The 25,387-nt window shown below is 38.9% G+C and overlaps 2 protein-coding genes across 4 annotated transcripts in view; both read left to right on the top strand.

The window, feature by feature from the left end:
• The window catches only part of LOC116080234 (cytosolic 5'-nucleotidase 1B), a 16,033-nt gene extending 7,412 nt beyond the window's left edge, over positions 1–8,621 (top strand). For all 3 annotated transcript variants that reach the window (XM_031356540.1, XM_031356542.1, XM_031356543.1), the window contains 3 exons: positions 2,335–2,457; positions 2,841–3,025; positions 8,252–8,621. In XM_031356540.1, the coding sequence (XP_031212400.1) occupies positions 2,335–2,457; positions 2,841–3,025; positions 8,252–8,581 (638 nt within the window). In that variant the 3' untranslated portion in view covers positions 8,582–8,621. The remainder of the gene's footprint in view (positions 1–2,334; positions 2,458–2,840; positions 3,026–8,251) is intronic.
• Positions 8,622–9,211: 590 nt separating this feature from the next.
• On the top strand, positions 9,212–14,369 carry Rdh14 (retinol dehydrogenase 14). The gene is made up of 2 exons (XM_031356544.1): positions 9,212–9,689; positions 13,349–14,369. The coding sequence occupies exons 1-2, from the start codon at positions 9,303–9,305 to the stop codon at positions 13,964–13,966; spliced, it is 1,005 nt and encodes a 334-aa protein (XP_031212404.1). The 5' UTR covers positions 9,212–9,302; the 3' UTR covers positions 13,967–14,369.
• The last annotated feature ends 11,018 nt before the right edge of the window (positions 14,370–25,387 follow it).

A 25,387-nucleotide genomic window follows, 5' to 3' on the forward strand; every position in this document is an offset into this window, starting at 1 on the left:
CTCTCTCTCTCTCTCTCTCTCTCTCTCACACACACACACACACACATAAATCCATATTTTTTTACTAGAAAATTTGTCTTTATTACTTTACGTAGAAGATTGCACTGGTCCTGGTCCATATAACTTTGCCACCAATTTGTCTTTCTTGTAAATTTTTCTTTTGTTTTTCTACTATGAAATAACCTACCAGACTCTTTGGGGAGTGATTGTCTTGTTTCCTTGTAACGGATTTAGTTGTGAGTAAGTCACATCGAAATCAGGTTTAAATTATGCACATAGAGATTCTAGGTTTAAATTAGTAAGATTTATAAATAACCAAGGTGTATTATAAGTTACTGAGTTTTATTTATTTTACTGCACATGATTCTATTTTTAAAATCTGAAGTGCATTTTAATAATGCAACTTTCATAATGTTATAAATTGAAAAGAGAAAATGCATGTCAAAGACTCTGAGGGGCACACAATCCTCAGCAAAAGGAAGCTTATTAGGCTCTTCCCATATAGAGCACAGGCATCTATATCATCTTGCCTCAGCTTCCCAGAATCGGGCTTCGGGTGCACACCACCACTATCTTATTGATTTAGTAAGTGATACTGGCGTGTCTGTCCTGAAGCATGTTAAACACACTGAGGTTTCCAGCGTCTGGAATCAGTTACTTATATAGGAGTTCTCTTGATTAAACAATTGGAACACCTTTTCACCTGGTCTTTTCCATGGCTTTACAACCTTTCACCTTGGAAGAGTTGGTTATTTCCCTCTCTAGGGTACAAAAGACAGTCTTTGCCTATCTCTACTGTGGTCTTTGTTACCATACTCATGCCTGGCTCCTTAGTAATTGGGAATCACTTTGAGAAAAAAAAAAGCCAATGTTTTCATTCAGTTTTGAAATCCTAGTACCAATCCATATTTTCTAGAACATTTTATTGATGTTATTTAATGGTTTATAAAGTCCGCTTCTGAGTCACTTAAAGCCAACATTGGATCAAGAGAAAATTTTATATTTTGTTGACACCAAAGAATTCTACCCACATTGGTGACCTATATCCTTAATTCTTCAGAAAACAGCTGACCAGACTTCACATTTTGCTTTATCTAGCATAGTTACTCAGCTTTTCATACATTTTAACATACTTTGAATAATCACATAGATTTTTATCATGTGCATGAGTCTCACATTGATGAATATATTTTTCAAATATAATCTTGACCTTAGATTTTTATACTTAAATCCTTACTAAAATTTTGTAGAATCCTTAAAATAATAGTCAGAAAAGGAATTCTATGTCAAAAGGTATAATTCTCTAAAAACTCTTAATAGATACCATTAAATCAGTTATTTTGTATAAAGATTGACCCTTAGACCTCATGAGAACTGGTCAATGGTCAGCCATTGAGCTATATCTCTTAGCTCATTAAATCACTTTCAAGACAACTTATATCAGTTTATTCTTTTATTTATTATATATGTGGGTTCTGGATGTACAAGATCTTTTGAGCAGTCATTTTTTTTCTTATTTTAATTGTTGGGATGTATTTAAAAGTATATTAGTTGAAGCCTGGTGGCATAGGCTTATCATGCTAACTTTTTAGAAGACTACAGGAAGAGGCAAGAGGGTTATCTTGGATTTCAGACCTACCTAGGCTACACAGTAAGTTGAATACCAGTATGGGCAACTTAGATATACCACAATTAATTATTTTTACAAGTTAAATGGATGTTCACTGGTAGATATATCAGTTAATAATCCATTTGCTAATAGCTGTAATCAAATATTTTAGTCAAGAAGGAGTGAAATTTTTAGATTGTCTTTAGAAAATAACCTAAATCCTGGGTGACTTATTACTACATATTGCATTGAAGAAATGTAGAAATAGTATTTAAAATAGGGCTATACCTTAAAAACTTCTTTCAATAAGCAAGGAGGAGGTTGTAATTTAAGGAAAAGAGAATTATCCTCATGCAGATATAGTTAAAAATGTGTGCTGAAGACTGCCCTATGTCTTTGAACTAGTAGGTTGGGCAAGTCTTTTTAGCATCTTTTTCTAAAAGGAAAATCATATATTCCATGCTGTTTTAAGTAAATTGACATAGTCTGTATGAATATGCTCCATAAACAATAGTGTGCCAAACATAGTATAAAGTATCTCAGGAGTTTTATAATATTGGTGCTATGAAACTCATTTTTAATTTTCAAAAAATTATAACATTCAGTTAGACTTACAAATGAACTCACAAGCATTTAGTAATAAAACATCTTATTCCTGCAGTAAATGTCATCTGGATCAATGTTGTATCTTTAATCATAACACAGTCTTTCTCACCTGATAATAGGTCTACTGATTGACCGCTTCTGTTTGACGGGTGGGAAAAGCCCCATTGGCTATTTGAAGGCATATCTTACCAACTTGTATCTTTCTGCGGATTCTGAAAAAGTACAAGAAGCAATAAAAGAAGGTAGTGACCTGGGTTTATTCACCTAGCTTATAAGGTTTGAACTGATGGTCAGTTACCTTGGGTTTCATGCAGCTTTAGCTGGTTCATTTCTTATTGGCTCTTCTGCTGAGGCTTTTACACACATGGCACCCCTTACTTGTGTTCCATAAGGAATTGACCTTACTGGAAGGGAACATTTTCTGTGGTTATTACACAGCTCATTTCACCTCCCATTCCTGTATAAACAGAGTCTGTGCACATTCTGAGATTTGTAGTTGTGGATAGGAGCAGAATTGTGTGGCAATAGCTACAGAAGAAACATCACTATGGGGGAAAAGACTTTACTATGAGAAATTAAAATCCATAGGCTTAAGAAGAGTACTAATCTATCGCTATGATGTCAGGCATTGCCTCTGCAACCATGTATGCTGGAGCCAAAGACTTGGCTTATTGCGACACACAGCTCCGCGTGGCCTTTGATGGGGATGCCGTCCTCTTCTCAGATGAGTCTGAACATATTGCCAAGGATCATGGGCTGGACAAATTCTTCCAACATGAAACATTATTTGAAAATAAGCCTCTTGCTCAGGTAAGATCGCCAATCTTAGTTTTCATCTGCTTTTCTTCCAACGTGTAAGTGTAGATATTGTTCCTTGTGATGACTTTCAACTAATTTTAGGTGGATTCCTCCACTCTCTGCATATTGTGCTCCTTCGTTTGTAAATTCCTCCTTACTTTGGAACATGTACTGCAGACAACTCTGGTTGTGAAGCTTACCATTCTTTTATAGGTCCGCTTGGAAACACTCCTATGACCTTCTGTTCCTGAGAGTTAACTTCAATTGATTAGTAACACACAAGACTGGGTATCAATAAGCCATTTCAAAATCTTAAGCCCTCAAAACCATTCGGTCATGTCCAATATACGCACTACTCTGTAAACATTTACTTAGTCTGTCAGACTGACTTCAAGTTCAAAAAAGACACTTTAATTGAGAAGAGCTTTAAAACTGAGATTCTGCATCCAAAGAAATAATTAGCCTTCAACATTCCTTTCAAACTAAAAACAAGTATTGGGGGATTTTGTGTATTGGTTAGTATTTTTCTTTTTCTTTTTCTAAAACTCCATTTCATGAAGTATTAAAAATTAAGATCTAGATCTAAAAGGGACATTTCAACAGAAGAAAATTTGAAACATGAAAATGAAATCCAAACTGAATCTGAACAGACAGATAATCCAAGTTTTATTTTGAATCTGCTCCACATAATGTGCAGTAGCAACCATGAGTGTGGACCTGTGGGCCTTGCTCCCTGTCCTTCAAAGGATGTTCAGTCTTTCAGTCTTAAGTAAAGTATCTACAGTATCTTTTCAGATATTCTTTGTCAAGTTAAGGTGCTACCAACCACTACGCATTTTTGAGGGTTTGTGGAATGGATGTTGGGTTTTGATTGATGCCTTTGTACCATTCATTGAGAAAATCCATTGGTTTGGGAGGACATTCACTTGTAAATTCACTGACAGATCTTAACTTGTTGAAGCAGTTCTGCACTGTATGTACACTGGAGAAGGTCATAGAGTGTCATCCTTTTTAGACATTCCTGGATTCAGTCTGAGAAGTTGTCTGCCTTCACATATATATAAAGCAAGTAGTCTATAGTTTACTTGCTGTATCTCACTTAAGTAGTAGAGTAATAATGATTAATGATTTCATAAAATGCAGGAAACTGTCTAAATGTTTGTATAAGTATTTCAGACAAGCTACCTAGACCCAGATATCATTTTTGAAAAAAACTTTTTAATATGTAAATTATTTTAGTATATACTTTATTTATTTATCTATTTATTTATTTATTTATTTATGTAGGGTTTCTCTGTGTAGACCTGGATGTCCTGCAACTCACTCTGTAGACCAGGCTGGCCTTGAACTCAGAAATCTGCCTGCCTCTGCCTTCCAAGTGCTGGGATTAAAGGAGTGTACCACCACTTCCCAGCTCTATTTTAAATGTGTGTGTGTGGTGTATGTGTGATGGGGTTGGATCACATGTGCCATGGCATGTACATGGAGGATAGGAGGCAACTTTGTGGACTCAATGTTAGCATTCCTTCTAGGTTCTGCCTCACAATTACTCGGCAACAGCCAAGTATGCCTGACCCACTATAAAAGGGTCTGCTTGCCCCCTCCTGGCTCTCTTACCCTCTTACTCTCTCTGCTCCATCTCTCCCTGATCCCTTTCTTCCTCTTTCCCCTTCCCTTTTCCCTCCTTTCTCCAATGTTTCCACTGTTCCTGGCTGGCCTCTCCACCTATCCCTGTCCCTGTCCCTGTCTCTGCCCCTCTTCTCTCCCTCCATCTCTCCCTCTATCTCTCTGTCTGTCTCTACTCCCTTCCCAACTCCTCTTCCTATGCCCTAAATAAACTCTGTTCCATACTATACCTGTTTTATGGCTGGTACCTCATGGGTAAGGGATGCCTCAGCATGGACTCATGGAGGCACCCCCTTCCACCTCACCGTAGCTGGCTCTATCAAACATATCCTTGGCCCTTTCTTTTTATATAAAACACAACACTCAGTGCTCTTCTTCTACCTTTATCTGGGTTCTGGGGATCTAATTCTGGTCTTCAGGCTTATACAAAAAGTGCTTTTTCTCCTAAACCATTTTCCCAGACCTTGAAAGACTTTTCTCCCATGTAGTCATTTAACTTTCATTCTTCACTTCATTCCTTTCTCCCGTTTATTGTATGTGTTCCTTAAAAAAAATTAAAAATATCATTTATCACTTCTATAACCATAAACTTGTAAATGTTCCACTGTGTTTTTTAACACTTGTAGAATTGGTTATAAATTACCATGTGGTTGCTAGGAATTGAACTCAGGACCTCTGGAAAAGCAGCATCAAAATCCTCTTAACCTGGATTTTGATGTGGTTGCTAGAGATATAAATTCTGGTGCTTGTACAGGAAAGCATTTACTACCTTCTACACCATTCTAGTTGAGTTGTAAGATGGTCAATTCTTTTAGCTTGTTTGCTGTCTTCACAACAAACAGAATATTAAAGTACAGAAATATTACTGTACTGGGGATTTTTTTTTTTGATTGAGATAGGATCTAACTGCTTTACTTGCTGTTTCTGTTACTGTGGTGAAATATCATGACCAAAAACCAAGTTAGGGAAGAATGGGTTTATTCAGCTTACACTTCTGCAGCACTGTTTATCACTAAGGGAAGTCAGGAAAGGGACTCAAACAGTGCAGGATCCTAGAGGCAGGAGCTGATCCAGAGACCATGAAGGGGTCCTGCTTGTTCAGTCTGCTTTCCTATAGAACCAGGAACATAGCCCAGGAATGGCACCATCCACAATAGGCTGGGCCCTGCCCTGCCAATGACTAACTAAGGAAATGCCAAATGGATGTATTTTTTCAAGTGAGGTTCCCTCCTTTCAGATAACTCCAGCTTGTGTCAAGTTGATATAACACTAGCCAGCACAACTGACCCCTTGTCAGCTTGACACACAAACACAAACACCACTATTAAGCCATGGCCCTTTTTTTCTTGTCTTTAAGATCTCACATTAAAATTATAATTAACTTTAAAAGTCCTATAGTCTTTATAAATTCAAACATATTAAAATTTCAATCCCTTTGAAATAGCCAATCTCTTTTTAAACCCCAAATCTTAAAATTCAAAGTCTAGCTGGGCTGAAAGTGGAGGCTCTGCATCCTGCAGGTCTCGACTCCAGGGAATGGCTGGAGGCGCAGTCCACAGTGGGGGAGGGGGTCAACAACAGATGTCCTCAGCCTGTATATGTGCCAGCCAGCAGGTGTAGCTTCCTCTGGAATCCTCAAAGGTGGAACCCATAGTAGTGAGTCTTTGGTTCAGGCACAAAAGGCATGAGTTGAGTCTGCAGTAGCAAGCTTCGATGTCTTACAGCTGAGAGACCCCAACACCTGCATACTCCCTGGTTGGTGGCCCAGTCTCTGTTAACTCCCCGGGTCCCAGGTTAGTTGACTCTGAAAGTCTTATGGTGTTGTTGATCCCTCCTCCACCCCCCACTTGCTCAATTCTATTCCCCACTCTTCCATACGACTATCCAAGCTCTGCCTGATGTTTGGTCTTGGATCTTTGCACCTGCCTCCATTTGCTGCTAGATGAAGCCTCTCAGAAATCAGTTATGCTAAGTTCTTGTCTGAAAGCATAACAGTTTATCATCAGTATTGTCAGAGGTTAACTCTCTCACATGGGATGGGTCTCAAGTTGGTGCGGTCATTAGTTGGTTGTTCCCTCAGTGTCTACTCTATCTTTATCCCTGCTCATCTTGTAGGTAAGATAGATTTGGGGTTGAAGGCTTTGTGAGTGATTTGAACTTGAGAAAATCATCATGAGTCAGAAAGAGCCAGAAAGACACATGTGGTATGTACTCACTTAGAGGTGGACATTAGCCATAAAATGCAGGATAACCATGCTACAGTCTGCAGATACAAAGAAACTGAATAATAAGGATGCCCCAAAAAAGGATTCATGAATCTCTCTCATAAGGGGAAACTAAATAGTCATCAAAGATGGATGGAAAGAGGAAACTGGGTAGGAAGAGGTGTGATAAGGGGAAAGGTGATAGTGATCAGCTATGGTGAGGGATGGGATATGGATGGGAGTGAGAATGGACACAGGTAGGGTCATCTCTGGGACTAGCTGGAAGTCTGGGACAGGGGAGGATACTGGTATGGAGGAGTATAAGGGGGATCTATGGGAGTGAGCCTATCTGAGATTATTACCAGAAAAAGATAATACAGACTGAAGTGTCTACCTCTTGTAGCCAAGCAGGACTTCCAGAGGAGGGAGGGAGCATCAATCCACCTGCAAAACCCTCTGTGCTTTTCTTACCATTCTTACTTTCCAAGCTGCCACAGAACATCCAGCTGAGCTCTCAACATTAAATGGCTTTCCAGCCCAAAGTTCTAAGATCCTTCCACAATTCTCCTCAAAACATGGTCAGGTACCATCTTGTCTTAGTGACTTAGAGGATACGAGTGCTTGCTTGTCACCAAGAAGGATGACCTGAGTTCCATCTTATTTAGAAAAAATATGGATCATGGAATCTATTTCCAGGCAAAACCTCACTCAGGTAGAGGGGATGGTGAGCAGTATGTTGATAATATACTAAATTCTCAAACAGGATTTCCACAAACATTTCCTTGAGAAGACTAGTACTATGGAACAAATGTTGGCCAGCATGTCAATGGTGGCACGCACAGAAAAGACATAAATGAGTACAAAATAGTTACTCATGGATGTAAACAAAACTGGTAAAGACTAAAATAACACAAAAAGAAACAAATATTGTGTCTTTCATGTAGAAACTATAAAGCTATATAGCTTTAAGACAGAGCTGGACTCAAGTCAAACAAATAACTAGCTAAACAAAGTGACAGTAATTTCAAAGGTAAAACGTGCAGCTAACCAACAATGGGATACAATGGTGGTTTTGGTGATCAGCACATGTCCCAGTTACTGGGGATAGCTTATGCCTATTGCTCTGGTTTACTATTTATAGAACGTTCTTTCACACTTAAAATATCTTTGTCTGGATGATAAATGATGTGGTTATCCTAGATTTATTCCAGGCATGCAAGGGATGGTTCTGTATCAGGAAATATCTTCTCATAAATGCAGAGTTTGGCATCGTACTGTCAGCCCAGAATCACTGTCTATCAGTCAGCAATATGTGGATTTTAAGGTCATATAAGACCCTGGTATTTTTCAGTAATCACTTCTCTTTTCCTCATCCATGCACAGCTGAGACTTATGTTCTCTTTTCCAGGGTCCTCTTAAAGGTTTTCTGGAAGATTTAGGGAAACTGCAGAAGAAATTCTATGCCAAAGACGAACGATTGCTTTGTCCCATCAGGACCTACCTGGTTACAGCTCGGAGTGCTGCGAGTTCAGGTGCCCGTGTGCTGAAGACCCTTCGCCGCTGGGGTCTAGAGATAGATGAAGCTCTTTTCCTAGCTGGAGCCCCTAAAGGTCCCATCTTAGTGAAGATTCGGCCCCACATCTTCTTTGACGACCAAATGTTCCACATCGAATCAGCACAGAAATTTGGTACCATCACGGCTCATGTGCCTTACGGCATTGCTCAAAAACGCAACTAGGGATGGGGAGGAAAAATAAACAGTCTGGTATTAAACATGGCACGTGTTTCAGATGTCTTGAGTAACTAGGTATTTCTGAGAATTTGACCACAAAACTTAGCTCCTTTAGTGTTTTTCTTTGCTTATTGGAAAATATTTTAAACTGTCAACCTACAATTAAGTAAGCTACATTTCTTTAAGCTAAGGATATTGGATCCCATTGCACCTATCTCTGTAAGCTGTAATGGGTGCCTCTTTAGACAAGTTTATAACTTTGATAAGTTGGTTCACAAGAAGCTTAATTAATTTCCAAAAAGCATTCCTCATTTTTTAATGTTAGCTAGCTGAATGAATCTCTATGCAGCATCGCCTAGAAAAGCTATAGTCAGAGTGGAATGAGCATGATCAATAACACTGCTGATAACTGGGGCTGCGTCCTTTGTTATCTCTGTGTGGCAAACATTTTACCAAATCAAAATGAGAAATGTCATTTTGTCTACAGGCTTATACCAATTTTAACACTGTCCACTTCTAAATAAATCCGCTGGTCCTTTCATGTGTATGTAGTTCCTAAGATGAACTCTATGGCAATTCAGCCTCAATAGAAAAACTACAAGTCCCAGCAAGCCTCGCGCACACTAGCCCCGGACAGCAGGCGGCACCCCAGAGTCCTTCGCGTGTAGGTGGCCCCCAGCGATCCGGAACCTGTGTGCTAGGCCCAGTGCGCCCGGCCCGGAAGGTTATGGCAGTGGCTAGTGTCGCCGCTGCGCTCCTGGCCGCACTGGGCGGAGCGCTGTGGCTGGTGGCCCAGCGGTTCTCTGGGCCAAGAAGCCAGCGGCGGCCGGGAGGCGGGGACCCGGGCCTCATGCACGGGAAGACAGTGCTGATCACCGGAGCAAACAGCGGCCTGGGCCGTGCCACGGCCGCGGAGCTGCTACGCCTCGGGGCGCGGGTCATCATGGGATGTCGGGACCGCGCTCGAGCAGAGGAGGCGGCGAGTCAGCTCAGGCAGGAGCTCTGTCAGGCTGGGGGTTCCGGGCCTGACCCCACCGATGGCCAGCTGGTCGTTAAGGAGCTGGACCTTGCCTCGCTGCGCTCAGTGCGAGCCTTCTGCCAAGAACTGCTACAGGTGTGGGTCTCGTGGAGCCCAGCCACCCTCGGGGAGGGGCGTCTGAGGCCTGGTGTGACCTTGACAGTGGCCATGACCAAGTAGGAAAGACTCCTGCCTGCCTAGGACCCTGCTAGGAGGAGGGGCAGTCTGAGAAGGAATTCCTGGGAGGTCCTCAGAAGAAGTGAATAAATAAGCCAGTGTCTGGACATTTCGTTTTGTTAGGCGAAGACAGTCCAGGAATCACCAGCTGATCTTTGAATTGTTTTCCCCCTGTCAGAAGTGAAATGTGTGCCAAATCTTATGGTGTCACAAGGCCTGTGAGCACCGCAGGAGAAAAGCTAGCCAAGAACTTTGATTAGACCCCTCTTTCTGTTTTTCTTTCTCATTTCCGTTTCCTGGTTTTGTTTGTTTTTTTGTTTTGTCCTGCTGAATTAGGAGGAGGTGTCACTTGCTGACTGACACCGGGCATCATCCCTAAACCTGGAATCTTATTCATTGCCTGAAAAGGGACAGGAATAAAAATAATTTAGTGATTAGTTTTATGGAAGGTTTGATACATGCCAAGGGATGTGCTAAGCACATTTTTAAATATCTTTGGCTGTTGTCAGGTCTTGTAAAGCAAACAATAATATCTCTACTTCATAATAGGGAACTGAGGCGTAGGAAGGTTGAGTATCCTGTCTGTCTTCAGACTCCTTGCTTTAATCTCCTGTTCTGTATTCCTGGTGCTTGAAGGCTGAGGTGTGTGATTTCCTTGGGTGTACGGTAAATATTCTATTGAAATAGAAAGACTGTGGCCAAGGTGACTTGCCAGAGTTAGATCTAAAGGCAGGCATAGGAGGGTGCTTGTCTCTCTTGGAATCTCCTGAATCTAAAGCAGACATTCCTAAGTGGCCTTTTTTTTTCCATGATGTATTTAGACCAAAAGAAATATCTATAAGTTCATTTGTTAACATTTAGATATTTAGCTCTTACAATTATTATTAATGGAACTGTATGCATGTTGGACACTGTAGTAACTTTTCCAACCTCCAACTCAGATGGACACAGCCACCTTTATTCTTGTTCAACATAGATTTTTTTTTTTTTAGCTTTTTTTCTTTCGTTGAAGACAGTACCTGTTAATAACTGCTAAAAGCACAGATATAGAAAGAAACCATCTCATCAGAAGAGACACCATATTGAACCACTTGGAGATAGTAGTTATTGAGATAATGAGTAGAGAATCACTCTTTCCCTCAAAGTTTAAGCCATCGTACACCATACTCTTGTTGTGTTCTGGGACATCATGTTGATTATTAAGAGCCAGGTAGATAGAGAAGTTGGTATTTTGTTTTGTTGTTAGCATTTCATTTGCATGTAGCAGATCAAGTAACATTGCTTGTCTCTGGGAGATTTTGAAAGCATAGGAAGCAAGTCCTCCTGTCTCGGTGATGTATAAATAGGATTGGGAATGCTCATTCCTTATACCATTGTTGTTTTAGTGTCTTGAGGTAGAACCAATAAAAAAAAGTGTGAATACAAAAATACAAAGAGATACCTAAATAGTGCTGTCTTAAGTATTTACGTTCTTGCTTGGCTCTGAAGTTCAGTATTTATAATTGGAAGAAAAAAGAAATAGAAGTTTTGACATTCTACTGTTTGGTATTCTTGGAATTTATGCTATTTATCTCCTAGAATTTAAAAAATAGAAAATGATAAAGTCTTAAACCCAGCAGAGAATGATAGCTCAGAAATGATTAATTCTGGAAACTTTCCCAGAGGATTAGTGAAGACGAACACTCCTTTCTTGCCATATCTGTGAACTCATGCCTTCTTTTTGAAGTTGACTGTTGGAAAAACGTGAAGTCTTTTCGACAGGCGAGAATGAGAAACAGTTAACCCGACAGGTAGCCTCTGATAACAGTTGTGAAATTTAACACATTTTTCTTTCACTTACACTTGGCCAAAAAACCATCAAGAGTTGAAATTTGACCAGAAATTAATTTAATGATAGGTCATCACCACAGCTTTACACCTGGAACATGTTGTACATTTGTTTTCCTCTCATCAGAAGAGCCAGAGGAGCCAGGAAAGAGCTGAGGAAAAACAAATTCCATAAGGAACAAAAAGGCTCTCTGTGAGAAGAGTACAGTGGAGGACTTTAATTTTGGAAGATATGGAAGTATATGATCAAAGTGCTAAGCTGAGATAGAAGTCCTGCAGTTTGGGACTCCCTGATCCTTAGGGAAGAAAGGACAGTTCCAGCATCACAGTGAAGGCTCACAGTGTTATTAATGCTCTCTTAGGTCATCTACTATTGTGGCACTTGGGAAACAGTCCCTGTTGTTGTCAGTAATACTTATTTTGTAATTAACCACTCCATGATTTTTATTAACTTTTCTACCTTAGTTTAGTCACAGTTCTGTCTAGTCCAAACTTTGCATCTATGACTTTCTCTTTGTATCAGTTTTAGGGAAGTACACTTAGTTATTCTGTCTCAGTGGTGACCTTTTACACTTAACAGAACTACAGATTAAAGCATCTTCATTTAGAATTACATATTAAAGCATCTTCATTTACTACTGATAGTGATACTAATAAGGTGGGAGTCGCAATAGCAGCGCTCTGCTGGATATGGTTGTCCTGCTTACCCTCTCAAGCTCAGATTTTGTTTGTTTCTTTGTTTTTTACTTTTTTATTAGATATTTTCTTTATGTTTCAAATGTTCTCCCCTTTCCTGGTTTCCCCTCCGAAAACCCCTTACCTCCCCCCTCCCCCTGCTCACCAACTCACCCACTCCTGCTTCCTGGCCTTGGCATTCCCCTATACTGGGGCATAGAGCCTTCACAGGGCCATAGAGCCTTCACAGGGCCAATGGCCTCTCCTCCCATTGATGACTGACTAGGCCATCCTCTGCTACGTATGCAGCTGGAGCCATGAATCCCACCACATGTACTCATTGGTTGATGGTTTAGCCCCTGGGAGCTCTGGGGGTTAGTTCATATTGTTGTTACTCCTATGGGGCTACAGACTCCTTCAACTCCTTGGGTCTCAAGCTCTGTTTTAAACATCCCAATTAGAAGACCAGACTAGGTTACTAATTATGAGAATCGACTTTGGAATCTAAGGATTTCATCTTCAGGCTGAATTTGACATCCCTCTTAGCAGCATGTTGACACTGAGCAAGTCACCTGGGTTTTCCTTGAACTTAGAATACTATTGGAAGTAGATAAGGTTATCTGAGAAAGGAACCAAGTAGGCCCTATTAATCATGTAACATCACTTTAAAAGTATATTTTTTCATATTTTGAAAGTTTTTTAAGTTTATCATAGGGACATATAAGTTTGATATGATTTAACATGATAACACCAAAACTGGTATTTTTCTAGTTCATCTGAAATTGAGGTAAGATATGCAATCCTAAGATTCTCTCATCACCAAATTTGCAGTGTTTGTTTTTAAAGAAAGACCTTGGTAATCAACATATACTCAACATAAGAGTGAAATGTGAACTCTACATACTCATAATTACTAAGTTGCAAAAAGCATGACAGTGCTTCAAATAGTTCCCAGATATACTGACTGGGACTTGAGATTAGTTTTAGTCTCAAATTCTTGTTTAGTAAAACATAGATGAATAAAAGATATGGAAGATGTGTGTTCATAATTCTGCATTCTCTTCCTGGTTTCAAAGGAGGAGCCCAGGCTAGATGTCCTGATCAATAATGCGGGGGTTTTCCAGTGCCCTTATACGAAGACTGAAGATGGGTTTGAGATGCAGTTTGGAGTGAATCATCTCGGCCACTTCCTACTCACCAATCTTCTCCTTGGACTCCTTAAAAGTTCAGCTCCCAGCAGGATTGTAGTCGTTTCTTCCAAACTTTATAAATATGGAGACATCAATTTTGAAGACTTGAACAGTGAACAGAGCTATAATAAAAGCTTCTGTTACAGTCGAAGCAAACTGGCTAACATTCTTTTCACAAGAGAACTAGCCCGTCGCTTAGAAGGAACAAATGTGACTGTAAATGTGCTGCATCCTGGTATTGTTCGAACAAACCTAGGAAGGCATATACACATCCCACTGCTGGCAAGACCACTTTTCTATTTGGTATCCTGGGCTTTTTTCAAAACTCCATTAGAAGGTGCCCAGACTTCCATCTACTTAGCCTCTTCACCTGATGTAGAAGGTGTGTCAGGAAAGTACTTTGGTGACTGTAAGGAGGAAGAACTCTTGCCCAAAGCTATGGATGAGTCAGTGGCAAGAAAACTGTGGGATATCAGTGAAGTGATGGTTGGCATTTTAAAATAGGAGTAAAGATAACAAGACTATAAGATGATCCATTACATCCTTGGTCAGGGATGGCATGTTGTGAGCATGTGCTGCTTCAAAACAGTCTAGCTGCAGGCATAATGAGAGGTGCACATGGATATTTGAAGGACACTGCTACTATTTGGGGCTAATACAAAGTTCAGCAAAGATGCTATAAATGTGTATCATAACTAGAATGTAACAATTTGTTTTATTAAATGGACAACCAGAACTGTTAAAGATACCGGTAATTTAAAAGGTATCTAAAGAGGGTTTTCAACAATTTTGAGTTTTATGGCAAAAATGTTCAGAATTTTTACAACAATGCTTGTTTTGTGGAAATACTATACTATACCTAATGTGTGCACATAAGCCACTTGGAATAAATGTCTGGTGTAGGTTTCTCAGTGTGCATTTCTTTAAAAGCAGCTGAATGTAGTCCTTTAGTTTTTCCTCATTAGCCTTTTTGGTCTTGCTGTACCAGACTCTTCCTGTCACATCTTGCATGCTGCTCTGTTTCTAAACCTGCAGTCTATGACCTGGTGTCCTGACACACTTCCCATCCTGTGATGATTTTCCAGTTTTCATTTTGTTTTGTTTTTTTGTTTTCCTTTCCCAGCTGTAGAATTCTTTATTCAAAGAACTCAAACATACTATTGAGTGTATAAATATAGCAGTGATATAGGGCTGGAATCCCCCAAAGGGACATTGTAGAATGTTGTAGTTGATAAATTATCCTTTCTATGACTTCAGCTCTTTTAATTCACACTGACAACACTTTATGGACTGTCCACATGCTTCCTACTCAGTGCTGTTGAATGGAAAGAATTCTGTCCCCACAGCCCCAATATAGTGGACTAGATATGTAGAAACAGACCATATGAAATTTATATTTTTATTTATACTCTTTAAACCCAAACTTTACTCTTTTTAAAAAAGATTTTGTACTGTACTTATATGAGTACATTGTAGCTGTCTTCAGACACACCAGATCCTATTAAAGATGGTTATGAGCCACCATTTGGTTGCTGAGAATTGAACTCAGGACCTCTGGAAGAGCAGTCAGTGCTCTTAACCGCTGAGCCATCTCTCCAGCCCCAAACTTTACTCTTTATACTCCCTTTAGACAGGAAAATGTCTGGTGACTACCACTGTCCATCTAGAGTGCCCAGATCTAGAGTGCCCAGATGTAGACGAGCAGCCCATGCCCTTGCCTTTAGATCATTATCTCTTTATACATCCCTCAAGTCTGGACTACCCTGTTTTTTTGTTTCATTTTGTTTTGCTTGTTTGTTTTTAAGATTTATTTATTTAAGGAGTACACTGTTGCTGTCTTCAGATACACCAGAAGAGGGCATCCAATTCCATTACAGATGGTTGTGGGCCACCATGTGGTTGCTGGGAATTGAACTCAGGACCTCTATAAGAGCAGTCAGTGCTCTTAACCCAGCCCCTGGACTATCCTTTTCAAGGACACAACTGATCTGTGTCCAACAGGTGTACCTGTAGACAGAATCAATTCTTTCTCCTTTGTTTCCTTTGATTGTGGTAGTTTGGGAAAGTGAACTAATTGTTCATTTCAGGTCCAGTTAGACAATTTAAAAGGAAGAAAAGAAAGAAAGAAAGAAAAAAGAAAGAAAGTAGTTTTCCTCCTTCAGAATCAGTGTAGGTGACAGGTAGTGGAAAAGTGCAACAAAGAATGAAGGGGTATTCGGCAAAAATATATATAACTGAGCCAAATGGGCATATTATTGGCATCTGCGTTGTAACACCAAAAGTATCAGCTTAATAACTTCCATTGTTTTTCTGACTTGACACCACAAAATATTGGAAAAAAAAAACAAGGAAAACATCAAGTGAGAGGCAGCTCCATTTAGTTTAATGGCCATCTGGGCAGACATAACTCTTTGTTATTTTTCAGAACATGTCATACCTGGTTACTAATATTGGTTCTTCTTCAGACTGGCGGGATCTTGGCAGATCATGCAAAAGGTGTTTTTCTTTTAGAGCATTGCCCTATGAACACAACAAATGCTCCTCTAACCACAGGTGTTTCTATGGGTGTAATAGCCAGAGCTACCTCATGTTCTTTGAAATGTATTTTAGAAGACTATCCTACAAAGAGACCTGCTGAATTTGGAAATATGGACAGGAAGTACACAAGAATGCAACTTGGAATAGAAGCTAATAAATCTGTCCTACACCTTGACTTCATTAAAAAGGAGCTCCCCTTTTCATTTAATACCGTCTTTTTCTGGCTGTGTTATGATACCTGATGCTTTTCAGGGGATTTGGACCCTTTGAGCCTTTCAGAGTTCTTGTTTGTGGCACCACAATAAAACAGGATATGTTAATTTACTGTGCTAGGGAAAACTCATCTGCAAACACCAACTATTATGGTAAAATGAGCTGCAATTTGGAAAGCATCTTTCCCACTACTGTGGCTCAGGGATTCAAGGACCCAGAGCACCAGCCTACTAGGCACAGTTGAAAGATTATTCCAGCTCTTTCTCTCATAGTTCACTTCTGATCATTCTACCAAAAATAAATAAGAAAAACAGTTCTGTTATCTTGATCTTTTTACACTTGGCAAATATTAGAAGAGCATCCCTGAGCCGGGAAATGAAGTAAATGAGATAAACCCCATTTTTTCTGTCCTAAATCTTGAATTTGTTTTTGTTGTTGTTTGTTTAAGTGGCCCATTCAAGCAGTTTGGTCCTAGAATCAACATGTGCTGTTTCAACATCACCCACATTACTTAATCCAGAGGGGTTCTTAATGACCATATAACTGGGAAAGGGACTTCATTTCTTAGCATACCATTATATTGAGTTTAAGTAATTATTTCCCATCTTAACTCTCCCAATAATCACGGGTAATTATGTAACCTTTCAAAATGTTTTCCTAGCTCTCATATTAGATGTATAATGTCCATTTTAAATTTTATTGTTGTGTATAAGAGAAAGTGCATATATGTCTAAGCTACAGCATATATGTGAAGATCGTAGAACAAGTTTGTGGAGTCAGCTCTCTTCTTCCACCTTCCCCTTGGTTCTGGAGATCAAACTATCTGTAGCAAGCACTGAAATATTTTGCTGTCTGATAAATGCCTATGTACATTAAAGGACTGGTCAATGAATGAAAGTGACAGGGAAAGCCAAACACGTGGTGAAATGGTATCATAGAAACACATCAACTTTTCTTTAAAAAATGTGCCTAGTAGTGACATTAGTAGTAATAAGAGTCTGTGATAGTGCTGGTTCAGTGAGTACATCTGTGATAGTGATGGTTCAGTGAGTACATCTGATGAAAGGGCTCTAAACCAAGAATCAGTCACGCAGTTTTTTGTAAAAAGCTAGATGTGCATATTAAGATTAAGATGTACATATTTAATGAGTCATTTCCAATTCCTGTTATTTCTTTTATTTTCTCCAATATTATAAACGTGTAAGACCATTCTCAGCTAGTCCAGAATATTCTAATGTACTTCAACAACTAGTGCCACCTTCCAAGGCTGGTACGTTCACAAACAGTTCATCTTTATGCAACAGTTGTAATAGTGCAACAACTCCTACTCTATGAAGCTGCTTCTGTTTTTCTATATAATTTTTAATCTTGTATGATTATTTGCTCGAAGACCCAGGAGGTCTAAAGAGTATATTTTTAAATCTATCTCCTGTTATAAATTCTGTTGTGAGGAATAGCAGTTATCTTCCTCCAGCTCCTTCCCCTCACAAACCTGCTGGGTCTGGCCAGAGATCTAAGAAAAATCTATATTTAAATATTTAATTGATTCCAAATGTCCCAAGGAACACTAAAGAGAACATGTTACTAATCACCCTTCAGGAGCTGGGCCCCCACAGACAGCTTCAGATGTTCACAAGGCTTCTCTGGACAATGGGGAGTTAAATTAGCTATAGATCAACATGGAAGAAGGTAGTTAATTCCTAGAGGAAAGTTGGAAGGCATGCCTAGTTTTCTGCAAACAGCAAGGAAGAGGTTTTTGCCAAGCCAGATGTTTAATCAAAGTAGAGTAGATTCAGTCTTCAACAACCACCATGTACAAGCTTACTGTAAGAGCAGAATTCCCATTCTTTCTGAGAAACTGATTCTGCCAGTTTGTGAAGATGCTAGGTTGATGGCCTTCTCTTTAGCAACCTGGTAATTTCATCCTTTGGTCATTGCAAGAGTATTTTGGAAAGTTCATGCTGGAAAACTTTGAAACTACATTTCTTTTTAAAAAAAGTACCAAACAAGTTGTAATGTTTTAAGAAAGTTTGTAATTTTGTGTTCAACTACAATCACAGGTATCTGGAAATTCTTGTGTCCCACAGACCATAGGTTGGACATAACTGTGGACCATTTGCTTCTTTTTGTCCTATCATCATTAAAACAAGCAAATTATATACCATTCATTTGTTCAAATTAACAAATATCTGAATGCCTTTTATATGTTACACATTTGCCTAGTGTCTGTATCCTGGGGATGCGGAAGTCACCAGAGAAAAGTCAGCCAAAGCTATGTGTGTGTTCTTATGTGTTTGTTAGCTGGGTTTGCTGTTAATTGCAGTATGATTAAATAGTTGTAACAAAAACTGGTGAACTATGAAGTCAAAGAAAAGCGAATTTCTGTGACAATTAAACTGAGTGTTCTCCTACAAGGAAATGAGGGCAGATCATTGGAGTTTACTGATGAATAAAGTTATAAATCTATCTTTTTCTAAAAGTAAATGCTGTGCACACACCAATAATATCAGTACTCAGTCCCTTGCAAGTGATTTTTAACTCTGAGTCCAGTATTTTCTGCTTGTTTTCATTGTTTTTTTTTTATTTGTTTAATTTGTAGGCAGACAAAACAATGGACTTTATTATGGCATCTTTATATGCACTCAGAATGTACAGTGTTCCTGTTGTTATCCTCTCTACTGCACTATTTGGTAATCTTTTAAAATATGACACAAAGGTTGGAAATCATAGACTGTACTCTTTAGAGAATGCCATGTGCTAAGATATAATTCCAAGTGGATTTAAGCTCAAAGAGCAGCAAGGAGGGTGATTAAGCCCTTAGTCTCAAATGGGATGATGGGCTGATGAATGGATGTGCTCTGGTTCAAGTGCAGGTAATAGCTTCATGGTGTAGATGACTCACCATTATGGTTTCCGTCTTTCCTAAACCTGCTCATGTAACCAGCCAGATTCAAGTAAGAAGGCTTCTACTGTGTAAAATACAGTAATCACTGCCATTTCAGAAGAATTTCAGTTCGATGCTATTTGCGATGCATATTTTCTGTGGGTGATTCATAATTTTCCAAAGACTTCTAAATTTGGGGATAACTTTATTTTTTTAATGTACCAACGTGCTGAATTGATTATCTGATATAATTAGTGTGGCTCAAACGTGTTTTTGCAGCTGCTGCTTCAGATTTAATTTCATTATCAGCTTTGCCTCTCTCTCCCTCATTTAAAAAGTGCCTACTAATTATGTTAAATAGCAAAGTTCCTGAATGCTTAAGATTTATTGTTTTAACACGTCATCTTGTATTCAGAAGTTGCTGTCTTATGTATGATGTGTTACAGTCCCATTGCTGATATTTGAGTTTGTTTAAAGACATCAAAAGAGATATTCATTTTTACATTTATAAATTCAAACTTACAGAACAGTATTTGTAGCTTTATTTTTTACTGTTGCCGCCGTTGCGTTGTCATTACATCACACAGATCTAATTAATTATCCAATCATTAGCAGAATGGAATGGGAAGCTCTTCTAACCACCCCCATCCTTTTCTGCTGCCATGAAACTAGTAAGATGGTTTAAGTCAAGTATTTTGTGGTAAACCGATTAAATAGATGCAGAGACTTTTATCTGTAAGACCTGCATACATGTTGGCCTTTTAGCCGTACCTGGAAGTTGTATGTATGGCTTGAAGAAATGCTGAGCCCTATCGTTATTAGCTTGTTTAAAAAAAAAAATTCAAAACTAGTTTCTGCCCCCAAGCCATGAAAGCACAGGAAATGGCTTCATGTAGTAAGTGTCCAGGTCTAAGCAATCTGTTGACAGAGGGGATTCTACCCAAGGGTTTCTTGCTAATGTAATCAAACACTTCAGAGCCTTAGCCCAGCAAGAACAGGTCCACCCACCTCTGAGTTTATCTTTAGCTCATCTGGAAGAGTTTATTTTAAACATTGAACATTGTTTGCTGCTGTTGAAATGAAAGTGAGAGAGTCACGGGCTTTATTCCACTGCCATCTGGCAGATTTACTGATGGATCGGGTTCTTTAATCCATGTAACCCCGTGTGTGGGAGCTATTGTCTTTGTGTTGATCATGCAGCTGGCTTGGCTGAACTTTCAAATGCTCACACAAAGCTATCAAGAGCCATCCTATAGATAAATGAAGTCGTGGTTGTTGTAAAAGTCATGGTGGCCTTTTGGAGGGAGTGTGGATGTATATTATCTTTATTCTTCTTTAATTACACATTTTTGCTCTTGTGCCTCTCTTAGTGAACTGAAAAAGACGACTATATGTGGTTATTTTAGGAAAAAAAAATGATTGAAAACTAAAAAATAAAAAAAAATAAAAAAACCACCTGACTAAGCTTAAAAAGAAAAGGGAGCAGCAGAGCAGAAAAGAAGGGAGTAATGGTCAAGTAGGTGCTCACTGCAGTGAAAATGTATCTGGCTGTGTGTCCACTCTCATTCTTCACATGATGTAGGCTTCTTCAGTGATGCACGTATTACATACCTAATCATTGTATGAGCTGAGGGTGTAGTCATAGTATCCAGAATTTGAGGCAGTACCTTACAGTAAGCACAGTAGATAACCAACTCTGGGGAACACTCACAAATGGAAATGTACATGAGAATCAAGACATTACAAGGAGAGTAATGTTAGAGCTAAGCGGGTAAGGATGCTGACTGCCATCGCCCATGGCCTGGGTTCAATCGCTCATATTCACACTGTGGAGAGAAGCAGTTCCCACAGGTTGCCCTCTAAATTACACAGGATTGCCATGTTTGTGTACCCACATGAGTAAATAAGTTAATTTAAGACACCGTATTCAAATAAAAGGCTTTGTAGAAGGTCGACTACCTTGCATGAACATATATGAAGTTTATAGGAACATGGTCAGACGTATAACATTGAACACTCAGATACAATCAAATGGTATTCAGTTTTACCTAAAAACATGTACATTTTCTTTGGCTCTTTCTTTTTTCGTCTGTTTGTTTGTTTTGTCCTTTTCTGATTTGTTGTTTTCATTCTACCTTATTATTTTTGTATATTATTAGATGTCTGTTTGTACTCTAATGAGAGAAAGAAAGGTGTAGATTTTAGTGGGTGAGCAAGTAGGCAGGATCTCAGAAGAGTTGGAGGAATGGTAAGAATAATCAGAATATATTGTATGGAAAAAATATATTTTCTATTAGAAAAATGAAACTGATTTTTTTTAAAAAAAAAAAAGCTTACAAACAGTTGCATTTAAAAAATAAGGCCAAAGCAGGTAGTCCAGTTAGTAAATTGGCTAGCGTGCATGAAGCACTACATAAACTGGACATGGCAACGTCCCAGGAGTCTCACGATTTAGGAAGTGGAGGATCAGAAATTGTAGTTGCTCTTTAGCTGTATAGCTGTATAGCTGTAGTTAGGCTAACCTGGGATATACAAGACCCTCTCATAAATGTTTTTATAAAGCCAACCCAGAAAAAATTGCATTGCCTATATTGAGGACAGAAACATGTCATCCCAAATAGATGACACTAAAGAGAAATTTTCACAGAAATACTGAGAAAGAAGGCTTCTTCTTGCCCACTATTGCATATTTCCTACTGGCAGAAAAGATCATCGAAACAGTCACTTCCTTTGGCTCAGCTTTGTTTCCTGTGTTTTGTCTTCTGTTTCAATGAAAAGAAGACCTTGGGGCATACCACTGGTGATTCTGAATACTCTCATGAAGAAAGGCATTGAGAGACAGGAATGGTGTTGGTGAGATCCTGATCCCATTTCCTGATCCTGGTGCAGAGATCTGATGACCCAAGTTCTAACTTGTCATCCCAGCAGAAGCCCTCAGTTGCCTTGCCTTCATCATTATGATAGAAGTGGTAGCTTCACCTGAATAATCAGTTCTTAGCATAGTCTCTGTAACTTATCCCATCCTTATAAACTTTTCCATTATTTTTATTAGTACTTAACTTAATGTATTTTTGTTCTTTTTGTCTTAATATTCAAGATAAATTCTGCTTCCAACAAATAATATAGACCACCAGGTTTATTGACCTTGTCAATAACCAAGTGACCCTGAGATGCCACAAATACAGAAATTGAGTGTTTTATAGCTCGAAGGAGAAAGAGACATTGAGCTGTGGAGAGATGTAGCTAGCGTGCCAATTCTTTGGTGAAATTAAAATTATGCAATATATGAACCCCAACGTAGCAGTGTGCATGAGTCCAGGGGCTACTTGAAGAGCCACTGCTAGTGCATACTTTGTGGTCAAGGTCTCACCTAATGCAAATATTACCAGTTATGTCACCAAACATTCAATTAAGAACTCACTTTCTGCCAGGCGGTGGTGGCGCACGCCTATAATCCCAGCACTTGGGAGGCAGAGGCAGGTGGACTTCTGAGTTGAGGCCAGCCTGGTCTACAGAGTGAGTTCCAGATCTGCTCCATTTTTGTCCCTGCATTTCTTTTAGAAATGAACAATTCTGGGTCAGAAATTTTGCAGGTAGGTCAGTGACTCCATCCTCCCACTGGGGGCCCTGTTTATCTACTGGAGATGGTCTCTTCAGGTTCTATCTCCCAACTGTTGGGGATTTTGGCTGAGGTCATCTCCACTGAATCCTGGGAGCCTCTCAGACCCCAGGTCTCTGGGACTTTGTAGAGGTTCTCCTACCCTCTGACCCCCATGCTCCACAGCTGCATATTTTCATTAATTCTGGTTCTCTGGGCTTCTCTTCTGTCTCCCCCAATACCTGCCCTCCTTTTCCCTCCCTGTCCCCTCTCCCATTTAGGTCTCTCCTTCTCTCTGCCTCCAGTGATTATTTAGTCTCCCCCTTCTAAGTGGGATTGAAAGAGAACTCACTTTCTCTGCTCTGATTCATAGGTTAAATGATACTTGTCATCATTTGATTTTTTTTAAACAAATTTCCTCATTGGAATTGAAAATAGATTTTCTTCTCTCTCCTTTTCATTTATGTTTGTTTGTTTGTCACCATCAGCAAATATCAACACATTTAAACACTCAAGGCTGTTGACTTTACTGTGATTTTCTCTTTCAAATCCTTCTCAGCTTACATTTACCACTCTATACATATCTCAGAGATATAAAGGCATCCATATTTTAAAAAATAGGTAGAAATAGGGATGATATTTATAATGGGATAGGCTGACACTTGAAAGAATATTCATATATACACCTATCTGTAGAGCTATATCCATACCTAAGGTAAGATGCCTGCTGGAGCTAACTATTTTATCACAGCTTCTTTCCATCTAAGAAACATGTGGCATACCACAGGCTTCTGTCACAGTAATGAGGTTGAGATTGTAGAATGACTTGTGATGGATATCCCCGCATAAGTGTTTGAAAAGTTGAGAGTAGATGAGAAAGATGTTCACAATGGAATCATCTGGAATATTTTGTTCTACTTCTCTGCTTCAAATAAAAGCAGAGAAGTCAAGGTAAGAAGTGAGTCAAAGGCCAGAAAGAGTGGAACACAGTGACTGCAGGTAAGTCAGGCACTTGACTGAGTCATTTCTGTCTTCTTATTCTGTCATGAGTGACCATAAGTCAATTACAAAACACTGGATTGTGTTTTTAATACTGAGTTATTAATTAATTAATCAGTAATCTGAAAGGTAAAATGCATACCACCTCACTGATGCCCAAGAACAAGGTTCTCTGGTGGCAAAGCAGTGTGTTTTACACTCTCAGCAATATGTTAGTGTTCAGTGTTTAGTGTCGAAAAAGAGTATAGAGAAACAGGCACAGATGGGTTCTCTGCAACAGCCCTATTCAACAGTAGAAGGGAACAATTTTCAATCATTTTTTTGGTAACTATTTCAATGATAATTCAGAGTATGAGGAAAGCATGAATGTCTATGGAGAAGTCTTACAAGAGAAGTCACACAAGCTGCAAAAGTATTTTGAATCCTTTCACCAATTCTTCTGCATGCTTCTGTGTGTCAGTCAAATTAGTGGCTCCCTCCATCTTGAAATTTCTGGGGATCTAAAGTGTTGCAGTGAACAGTCTGCTTTTGCTTGATTAAACAGGACGTTCAAAGGTTGACATAATTATTTCTACAATAACCAGTGTGAATTTTCTTTCATCCCTTAATGAATTTCCATAGGAAATAGTAGATGAAAAATTTGAGGGTTTTTTTTTATTCTTCTTATAATAATAACACATTCTTTGTGAACCTCTAGACCAAAGATTATCACTTAATAACACAAAAACAGTTTGTGATCAAACTCACTGGTGAAATCTCTCTCTAGTATAACATTTCTATGAGAGATCTTCCTTGCATCACCTCTAATACCAAAAGCGATGTGGTGTGCAAGGAACTTTCATTTCTCTATTGTGAATATGAAATTGGAATTCAGGAAACTAGTGATTTGCCTAACAAAAACTCGATGAGCCAAAGGTTTAACTCAACTCTTTCAGGATTTAGTCTGCATTGCTTTAACAAGCTAGCAGATGCTTCTTTATGTCACCAAATAAGTTACATAAAGCGAATTAAAGTTTCCTGTAAATTGAAAACAATAATACAGATTTAATTCTCATGCTTAAACTATTATTTTTCTATCTTTCTCCTAAATATATGCACTTGCTACAAAAGGTATTATTTTAGAAAAGATTATTTCTGACCGGCAAGTCAAGAACGTGTTAACTTTTCCACTAAGTATACTGTATTTAGTTTCTCTGTCAACATAAGCTAATTGAAAAGGTTTCTGTATAATATCCCAAGTGTAAATTATTTATCAGAGTGGTTAAATAACCCAGTGCCCAGCATAGTGTTCATTTTCTGCCAGAGGGAAATATATCATCTTTCATGGCTTCAGAGAAATTGAACAAACAATGAAGATGTCTGAACTAAATCATAATGCAGTGATCAAAAGAATCATGTTATAGTACTTTATAGTAAATACATCTATTTCTCTTGCAATTACGCCCTTTTAACTCTCCAACATCTGCTGAGAAGTTGGACAGTAGGCATACTCTATTAGTGAAACCTCAACTAATTAAAGCCTACACTTATTTAGAATACCTTTCCTATTCTGTAACTGATAACATACCTGGCATAGCAATATTATGTCACATTAGTTTTCTGAATAAAGTGAAAGGTGACAAAGAAAAGATTTTTGTTTGTTTGTTTCTTAAAAAAAATTAGTTGAAGGGTCATTGGCATTTGGATAATATGC

Source organism: Mastomys coucha, unplaced genomic scaffold (assembly GCF_008632895.1).
Source record: "Mastomys coucha isolate ucsf_1 unplaced genomic scaffold, UCSF_Mcou_1 pScaffold6, whole genome shotgun sequence".
In the NCBI taxonomy this organism is placed as follows: Eukaryota; Metazoa; Chordata; class Mammalia; order Rodentia; family Muridae; genus Mastomys; species Mastomys coucha.

Excerpts from the sequence above, each read along its gene's own strand:
- Rdh14 (XM_031356544.1), top strand. The coding sequence starts at position 9,303 with ATGGCAGTGGCTAGTGTCGCCGCTGCGCTCCTGGCCGCACTGGGCGGA. Across the intron at positions 9,690-13,348 it reads TCTGCCAAGAACTGCTACAG|GAGGAGCCCAGGCTAGATGT; the intron begins GTGTGGGTCTCG and ends CTGGTTTCAAAG.